A 9,278-nucleotide genomic window follows, 5' to 3' on the forward strand; every position below is an offset into this window, starting at 1 on the left:
TCAGGGTCTGATTCTGGGGAACCTAACCTGAAGGAAGCTTTGCCCAAAGAGGCCACGAGGTGGCTGGGCCTGGAGTGAGGTCTGGGAAGGAACAGTGAGGGAACAGGAAGCGGATTAGGGATCTCCTGTGGCAACTGAGTCCCCATGGTAACTCGGCCCCCACCCTGCGGCACCTGTGAGGTCACCCTGCTCTCTCCCAGCTGGAAGAGGGGAAGCAGGGCCAGACATGGAGGCCGTCCCTCTGGCCAGACCCAGTCTCTCGGGGATTCTGCTGCAGGTTGCGAGGCTCTCAGTGCTGGTGAGTGGGGATGGGGGCTGGTTTGAAGGGGGCCAAGGGTGGGCCCAGTGGCCAGGGCTGAGAGGGCAGCCACCTCAGAGCCGCAGCACCCAAGCCCTGCCTGGTCCAAGGAGTGGAGTAATCTACCCCCTGGATAACCTGACAGCACCTGGAAGCCCCAACCCCAAACCATGGTGCCTGGATTGTCTATTCAAAGCGCAGTCCTGTGTGGTAAGTGTTGCCCTACCCTCTGTGTTTTTAAAATATGCAAATGCTTGTGGTTGGGCTGACACAACTGAATCACCACCCTTCAGCAGGTTGAGCTGTCAGAAAGGGGTCCCTGGGTCTGCCACCGTGTCAGGGAAAGGGGAGGTGGTAACATGGTACAGCAGCAAGAGATGGACACAATTGGATTTGGATCTCGACTCTTCCACTCTTTAGCTGTGTGACTTTGCGCAAATTACTTCACCTCTCTGAGCCTCTATTTCCTCTCCTCTAAAACCAATCTTGTAGGATCGTGTGGCACAGCAAACCTGTCTTCTTTCTGGTTTCAGCATTAAGATCCGGGAGACTGGCTTCCACCGCCTGTCCCCATCCTAATACCTCTCCCAGCTGGACCCCACGGCCCCCTTTCTTGTCCAGCATGGCCCCAAGACCTCGACCTCTGCTAACTGTGGGTGGGGCCCACAGCTGCCTCAGATGGCCCCCTCCCACCCTCTCCCTTAGAGGCTCCAGGATCCAAACTCTACAGGACTTGACCTGCTGTCCCTGAGGGCGCAGGACAGGTGGCTTGAAGTCACTCTAGGGCTGGAGGCTGTAGGGCTCTGGTGGGGGGTCTCTCAGCTCCAGGGCTCGCGTCAAACTCCTTCCCTCACCCAACCCTGCTCTTGTGTACTTTCTCTCAGCCAATGAGAGACGTTTGTCACCCAGGGCGGACGTCTGGAAGGCTTTTCTGGGCGCCTTCACCCCCTCAGCAGGTCAATCATTGATTCTGTGTCCCCCATGGTTCCTCTCACGTCTTTTTACCCCTAATGGCACTGCCACCTTCCTCAGGTACTTTCATGACACCAAGAGGCTACAGGTGTGAGAGCAGCCCAGATTCAAGAAAACAGCTGTCCTGGGTTCAAATCCTGCAAGTGTAGAGGAGTGAGGGGTGTCACTCCTTAAATAATACTAATACTAATGCTAATACTAATACTAATACTAGGAGCTTTGGTAGCATAGTGTCCAAGGCTGGCGGTTCAAACCCACCGGCCACTCCTCAGAAGGAAGATGGGGCAATCTACTTCCGTAGTGATACTGCCTCAGAAACCCAAGGAGGGGTTGCTATGAGTCGGGTCCCACTCAATGGCACGTGACAACAACAACAACAACAACAACAACAACAGTACTAATACTAATACTAATGAAGCACACTGCTTTAGTCTGGAGAACACATATAAAACTCACTGCTGTCGAGTCAATTCCAAGTCACAACGACCCCCACTGGGTTTCCAAGGCTGTAAATCTTTACAGAAACAGACTGCCTCATCTTCCTTTTGTAGAGCACTGGTGGGTTTGAACCACCAACCTTCCGGTTAGCAGCCAAATGCCTTAACCACTACACCACCAGAGCTCCTTGGAGAACATATAAAATCCACTGCCATTGAGATGATTCTGACTCACAGCAACCCTCATAGGGTTTCCAAGGTGTAAATCTGTATGGAAATAGATAGTCTCATCTTCCTCCTGCAGATCCGCTGGTGGGTTTGAACCAGTGACCTTCTGGTTAGCAGCCAAATGCTTTACCCACTGTGCCTCCAGAGCTCCTTGGAGAATATATCTAAGTATTTAAATTCAATGGAAACAAAACTTGTTGTTGTTGTTGTTGTTTGCCATCGAGTCGGCCCCGACTCATAGCGACCCCTCCTTGGGTTTCCGAGGCAGTATCACTACGGAAGTAGGATTGCCCAACCTTCCTTCCGAGGAGTGGCTGATGGTTTTGAACCTCCAGCCTTCTGGTGAGTGGTCAAGTGCCTTAGGCACTATGCTACCAGAGCCCCTGGAAACAAAACTAGATATAATATAAAACAAAACGTCTTCTAAAGCTCCCTGAGAATGGAGGCCTTGGAAGTAGACAGAGATCATCCTCGTGTAGGGGGAAACTGAGGCCTGGAGAGGAGAAGAGCCTGGCCTAAGGTCGGGTTCCTGGCCCAGGTGGATAGCAGTGGGGGATGACCACCTTTCCTTCTTCCTGCAGCTGGTCCAGAACCGGGTCCACCTCTATAATTTCCTGCTCCTGAGGATCGGCCTGTTCAACCACTGGGTGTCAGAGCTGGCGCAGGAGGCCTGGGGCTCCGGCGGCAGGCAGGCCCACGCAGCCCCGGGGGGCTCAGCCAGCCCAGTGGGCTGGGCTGCACGTGCTGGGCTGGCGCTGATAGAGATCCCCGTGTGGCTGGCACTGTGCGTGCCCAGGCTGGTGTGGGGCAGCGTGCTGGGCTGGGCCCGGGCCTTGGGTCTGTCCCCACGATGTCTGCACGCCCAGGGGCAGCTGGGTCACTCTGCGGCCACCTGGACGGACCTGCTTCTGTCCTGTTTGCACAGCCTGATGCTGGCGGCCTTGCTGCTGCTGCTGCTGGCCTGGAGGCTGTGCCGGACGGCCCACCGCGTCAGCCTGGGCCAGCTGCCCAGCAAGGTGGGTGGGCTGAGGAACGGGTCGGGGTTGCCCGAGGGCAGGGTGGGGCCAGGGGGCTAGCACCTGCCTGTCCACCTGCCTGCTGCAGGGCCTGCTGGAGAGCCGCCTGGTGCCGGAGCTCCTGTCACTGCTGAAGCGTCTGTACCAGTGGATGGAGAACACGGTGACGCTCACCTACTGGCACCTGGCCTACCTGGTCACCTGGACCACCTGCCTCGCCTCCCACTTACTGCAGGCTGCCTTCGAGCACACAGTCCAGTTGGCCCAGGAGGCTGAACCCCAGGAGGCCTCATGGCCCTTGCTGGAGTCCCCACTTCTTGAGTCCCTGACCCCCAAGGCTGGACCAGCCTTGCCAGAGCCTGAAACTGCTGGAGAATAAATGTGTCTGTCTGCCTCTCCTGGCCTTGGGTCTTCCTCTCCCTCTCCCCTGCTAGGCCGGAGGCATGTTTTGTGTGTGTGTGTCTATCCTAGGGCTGCTTGGCCCTGGGAAGGAACGCACATTCCGGGAGCACCCGCTGTGTGCCAGATGCCATCTCAGACACTCGACACACATACTTTGTTTAACTGTCGCAGCCACCCAGGCGTCAAGCTTGATTAGCTCCACTGGATGAGAAAGTTGAGTCTTAAAAGGCTGTGGCTTCCTCAAGATTGCTAAGTTAGGGGCAGAGCCAACTCGAGGGGCAGACCCTAAAGTTTTTGTTTCGCAGAACCAGTGACTTTTTCTAGATCCAGATCACTGGTTCTCAGGAATTTTGGTGCCTAGGGTTTTGGGAGTGTGGGGCAGACTCTGTCCTCTGGGGGGTGCCAGGGTCTCACGTTTTAAAGACTTGGAAAATTCCTTTTAGAAGTAGTTACTCTTGAGTCAGTCTGCGACTGGTCCATCCATTCCTTCTCACATTAGCCACTCACCTCCCCACACATCCACTCACTCACCCATCAGTCCATCCACCTATCCACCCACCCATCTATCCATCCACCCATCCACTCACCCAACCACCCATCTGTCCATCCACCCACCCACTACCCATCTATTCACCCACCCACCCATCCATCCATACATACATATACACTCACCCACCCACCCACCCACCCACTCATCCACCCACTGACCCATCCATCCATCCACATGCCCACCCACTCATCCATTCACCCACCCATCCATCCACACATCCATCCACCCATCCACCCACCCACCCATCCACCCAACCATCCATCCATCCATTCATCCACCCACCCATCCATTCATCTACTCACCCACCCACCTATCCATCCATCTACCCACCTGCCCACCCATCCATCCACTGACAAACCCATCCATCCACCCACCCGCCCATCCATCCATCCATCCACTCATGCACCCATCCATCCATCCATCCACCCACCTGCTCACCCACCCATCCACTCACCAACCCATCCATCCACCTACCCACCCATCCATCCATCCATCTACTCATGCACCCATCCATCCATCCATCCATCCACCCTTCATCCTGTCTACTCGTCCACTCCTCCACCCATCTATCCATCCAACCATCAACCTCTCCACCCATCCATCTGCCAATTCATACATCTATCCACCCATCTGAGGAGCTCTGGTGGTGCAATGCCTAAGACATTTGACTGCTAACCAGAAGGTTGGTGGTCCAAACCCACCAGCCACTCCATGGAAGGAAGACTGGGCAATCTACTTTCATAAAGATTTACCACCTTGGAAACCCAATGGGGTCACTATGAGTTGGAGCTGACTCGATGCATTGGGTTTTGGTTTGGTATCCACCCATCTACTCGTCCATCAATCCATCTATCATCTGTCCTTCCATCCATCTCTTCCAGGGATGGGGAAACTGTTCCAATACCTCAGCAGTCACCATCCCTTCACCCCTGCTCAGGGGCCTATGGAGGCAAGAGCTGATGTAGCTTTGCAAGCCCAGGTCCAGTGGGTCAGGTCCTCCAGACACAGCCCTCAGGTGAGGGCTTCTGATGAGAGGAGGGGAGTTAGCCATCCCTCCCCCACACACACCCAGTTCCAAGCCAGAGGGTGATGTGAGTGTGGGGAGAGGGTCCAGGGAGCTCCACTCACTTTCCTCTTCTCCATCTGGTTCTCAGGGAAGTTGGGGCTAGATTGCTATCTGCCCAGATGGGTCTGCACACAGCCCACTGTGGATTTGGGGAGAACTTCCAGGTCCTTACCTTCAGGCTGAGGGCCAGGCCCCGCCTCCCTGGGGAGACATCTGAAGAGCTCCTGTCTGGTCTGGTCTGTTTGAGGAGGCAGAGCGTGCTGAAGAGGGAGCTACCAGCCCCTGGCAAAGGGCAAGCACAGCCAGCAATTCAGACCCCAGCACATGCACACAACTTGCAGGGAACCCTGCATGGTTCTTCTGCAAGGGCCGAAGTGAGTGAAGGCAGCCGGCCACTGGGGTGGGGCCTGGGGGAATGTAACTGGGGCTTGGCTGCTTGCTGGACAGGGGTGCAACCTGGGCTTCTGGAGTGGAGGGGGGGATGAGGAAGGGGGCAGGTGGGGAGGTTGCAAAGGACAAGCAGTGGAGGAAGGGTGGTGGGAAGTGCCTGGACAGAGGGATGGGAGAGAGGATTGAGCCACTGTGGAGCGAAGGGATGGCCTGGAGGCGGCTGGCGCCTGCGGAAGCTCTCACCAGCTCTGGGCAGAGGGTGACACTGTGCTTGACACAGCTCTTTGTCTTTTTCTTCTATGAAATACTTTTATTTTTTTTTAATTTTTTTATTGTGATTTGGGTGAAAATAATACAGAGCAGATTCATTTTCCATGCAACAGTTCATACACATTTTGTTTCATGGCATTGACTGCAATTCCCCACAACGTAACAGCTCTCTTCCCACTTCCTCCCTGTAGTTACCTCTTCCCTGTGTCCTTCTTTCCTGTGCACTCCTGCCCCCTGAGCTGTCTCCCTGTGCAAACACTGCCCTTCTGTTCTCCCATGATTGAGCGCTCTAAGGAGTGTATCTACCTAATGTAAATGTTCAGCTTATATGCCTGTCTATTGTTTGGCTGGGACCCATGGGAGTGAGTTCAATTCCAGGCCTGAAGGGTAACTGGGGCTACAGTTTCAGGGTTCTTACCAGGCTCTCTCAGACCAGCAAACTTGGTCTTTTTTTTTTTTAATGATTTTGAGTTTTGTTCCACATCATTCTTCCACTCTATCCAGGATCTCCTGCACTGATCCCTTCCCGTGGTTTGACAGTGGTTCTACTAAATTTTTTAAAAATAAAAAATACAGAGGTATTATAGTTAAAAAAAAAAAAAAAACCCTTCCCACTTCTTTCGTTCTAAACTGTGAGCTGTGATCTTTCAAGACCCAATGTTTTGCATATGTGCAGACCTGCACGTGAACACACATACACTTGCATAGATTGTGCTGATGAAAATCTGATCAGATTACACATTAGGTGAATTGTTCTTTGGCATTTAACAATATGCCACCCACCTGTTTCCAAGTCACTGTGCGTAGATCAGCCCATTCCTTCTGATGGCTGCACGGAAGCCATTCACGCCAGCTCCGTCTCCCCTATTTCACACATCGGAGCTCTGAGCCACCACCCCCTGGTGGCTTTTGTGGTGCTGGGATTCTGAAAACTGTGCCACCAGTATTTAAAAAACCAGCTTCATCCATGGTGGGCAGGCTTCGGGGGGCTTCCAGACTACGACAGACTGGGAGGAAAGGCCTGGTGATCTACTTCCAAAAACGGTTGTTGTTGTTGTTGTTGTTAGGTGCCGTCGAGTTGGCTCTGACTCATAATGACCTTGTGCACAGCAGAGGACGAAACACTGCCCAGTCCTGTGCCAGCTCCACATCTTGGCTGTACCTGAGCCCATCGTTGCAGCCACTGTGTCAGTCCATCTCATTGAGGGCCTTCCCCTTTCACAATGACTCTCCACTTACCAAGCATGATATCCTTCTCCAGGCAATGATCTCTTCTGACAACCTGACCAAAGTAGGTGAGACGAGGTCTGGCCATTCTTGCTTCCAAGGAGCATTCCGGCTGCACTTTGTCCAAGACAGATTCATTAGTTCTTTCAGCAGTCCATGGTACTCTTAGCATTCTTCTCCAACACCACGACTCAAAAGCATCAACTCTTCTTTGGTCTTCCTTATTCATTGTCAGCTCTCATATGTGTAAGAGGTGATTGAAAATGCCATGGCTTGGGTTAGGCACACCTTAGTCCTCAAGGAGACTTCTTTGCTCTTCAGCACTTGAAAGAGGTCTTTTGCAGCAGATTTGCCCAATGCAATACGTCATCTGATGTCTTGACTGCCACTTCCATTGATGTTGATTGTAGAAGCAAGTAATATGAAATACTTGACAACTTCAATCTTTTCTCCATTTATCATGAAGCTGTTTATTGGACCAGTTGGGATGGTTTTTTGTTTTGTTCCCAAAACTAGCCAATAAAACCCCTACAGATCGTAGCAGAATATTGTCTGATACAGTGCTAGAAGGTGAGACCCCAGACTGGAAGGCACTACACAATCGCCACAGCCTTGGTCTCCAACACACCACTGGTCGTGAAGCCAGTGCGGGACTGGACAGTGTTCCGTTCTGTTAGACAGGAGGTTGCTGGGGGTGGAGCTGAGCTGATGGCAACAGCTTGGAACCAGGGGACAGGGTGGGCTTTGGGGGCATAGGCTGGGAGGTGGGAGCTCTTCTCTGGCCTTCCACATGCTGTGTTCCCAGCCCTGGGCTCATGGGTCTGAGCCCTCACCTTGCTGGAGTGAGCCTGGGGAGAGGGGACCCGGCTTGTGAGGGGCTGGGGCAAAGAGGTCACTTGCTCAGCTCTGGTCAAGGGGGCTAGCCTGGGCTTTGGTCCTGAGAACGGGCAGACCCAGGACACCAGCCTGGGTTCTGGGCTTAACCCTTGCTACCCTGGAAATGCTCTCCTGCATAGAGTACCACTTCTAACAGTTGGTTGTGTCAAGGCGTAGGCGGACTTTCTGCACTCCGCTTGACAGGGGGTGCTGTAGTGTGGCTGTGCTTTGGGGTAAGGGCTCACCTCCAGGACACAATGGCAGGAGAAGACCTCAATGGCTCGAAGACAGTATCTTGTTGCTTTCATGGTTACATGGGGCTGGGGCACACTGGGAGCCATTCCTTAAGGCTGGGGGCTGGGAAGGCTTCCTGGGGTGGGGGAGGGAGGCACTTGAACTAGGTCTGAAGACAGGACTAGACGGCAGCCCTGAGGAGACCTGGGTTCTGCCCAGTCCTGCCTTTGCTTTGTAAGCTTTACCCTCTCTGGACCTTAGCCACTGGGCTGGTCTGTTCTCTGGGCCCTGGTGCACAGGCCGGCAGACCTGGAGTCACCTTCAGGAAGACCCCAGGCTGGAGAGATGAGGTGGCACTTGGCAAGGGGAGGCTTGTGTGAGATGCCCCTTCTTGGTCTGAGCCCAAGCCTGGAGGAGAGGCCTGGGCTGGGAGAAAATGCTTGGATGCCAGGCGGCTCTGCCCCTGCCTCTCTGAGTGACCTTGGAGAAGGTGCTGCCCACTCTGTGCCTCAGTTTCCATGCCTGTCAGTACCCGGATGACAGCATCTGCAGTACTTTGGTGTCCTGGCCCTACTCCTGGGCACCACAGGTAGGAAGTGGTCTTGGGCTGGTGCAGCTCTGGGACACAGGGCTCCTTACACAAGCTGAACTCTGGCTCCTCAAATCCCCTGCCCTTGGGGGCTTGCAGCTTATGGTTTCAGGCCATGAAATAAGGCCTCCAGGCCTTACAAGGGCCGCATCCTGGGGCGGGGGCTTGGGAGGCAGGAGGGTGGCCCAGCAGCTGCCCTTGGCTGCCCCTCACCAACAGCGGGATGGAACAGAGCTCTTGGGGGCAGGAAAGCCTTGAGTTTGAATCCCGGACTACAGCTTCCTGTCTGTGTGACTTTGGGCAAGTTACTACAGCCTTAGTTTCCCCATTGTGACAGGGCACACAGTCACAGTACCCTGGACCCTCACAGTGATGTTACCCCTGCTCTGGACCTGGCCTGAGGGGTTCCAGGGAACCCCAGCTCCTTGTTCCAGGCCTGTCCCTTCTCAGGGACCTCAGGGACCCGGTTCTGAGGCATAGGGGGAGGATGGTCAGTCCACCCATCTCAGGCCTGGCCTGCTAGAGGAAAACAAGTGGGTGGTGGTGGTGGGGGGTGCTGCGGGCAGGGTGGGGGGGACTGGCTGCAGGGCCGGCCGTCAGCTCCACGTAACTTGTCTGCTATGCAGGGCCGGCCTGGCCTGTATTTATTTATTCTCTGCGTGTATTTATATCAGCCCCTTTTTCATTAATAGGGCAGGAAATGGCTGGAATTGTTACATACCT

At 54.3% G+C, this 9,278-nt stretch overlaps 1 protein-coding gene across 1 annotated transcript; it reads left to right on the plus strand.

Annotated features, from left to right (window-relative positions):
* Positions 1-226: 226 nt before the first annotated feature.
* Positions 227-3,330, plus strand: TMEM270 (transmembrane protein 270). Its single transcript, XM_007942478.1, has 3 exons — positions 227-298; positions 2,517-2,951; positions 3,040-3,330. Exons 1-3 carry the CDS (start codon positions 227-229, stop codon positions 3,328-3,330), a joined length of 798 nt encoding a protein of 265 aa, XP_007940669.1.
* The last annotated feature ends 5,948 nt before the right edge of the window (positions 3,331-9,278 follow it).

This window comes from Orycteropus afer, unplaced genomic scaffold (genome assembly GCF_000298275.1).
Source record: "Orycteropus afer afer isolate SDZICR_OR568_19922 unplaced genomic scaffold, OryAfe1.0 scaffold00006, whole genome shotgun sequence".
NCBI classification, from domain to species: domain Eukaryota; kingdom Metazoa; phylum Chordata; class Mammalia; order Tubulidentata; family Orycteropodidae; genus Orycteropus; species Orycteropus afer.

What these genes read in the sequence shown, in the direction of transcription:
- TMEM270 (XM_007942478.1), top strand. Translation starts at nt 227, where the DNA reads ATGGAGGCCGTCCCTCTGGCCAGACCCAGTCTCTCGGGGATTCTGCTG. An exon ending in TTGCGAGGCTCTCAGTGCTG is followed by an intron (nt 299 to 2,516) that starts GTGAGTGGGGAT and finishes TTCTTCCTGCAG; the next exon opens with CTGGTCCAGAACCGGGTCCA. An exon ending in TGGGCCAGCTGCCCAGCAAG is followed by an intron (nt 2,952 to 3,039) that starts GTGGGTGGGCTG and finishes TGCCTGCTGCAG; the next exon opens with GGCCTGCTGGAGAGCCGCCT.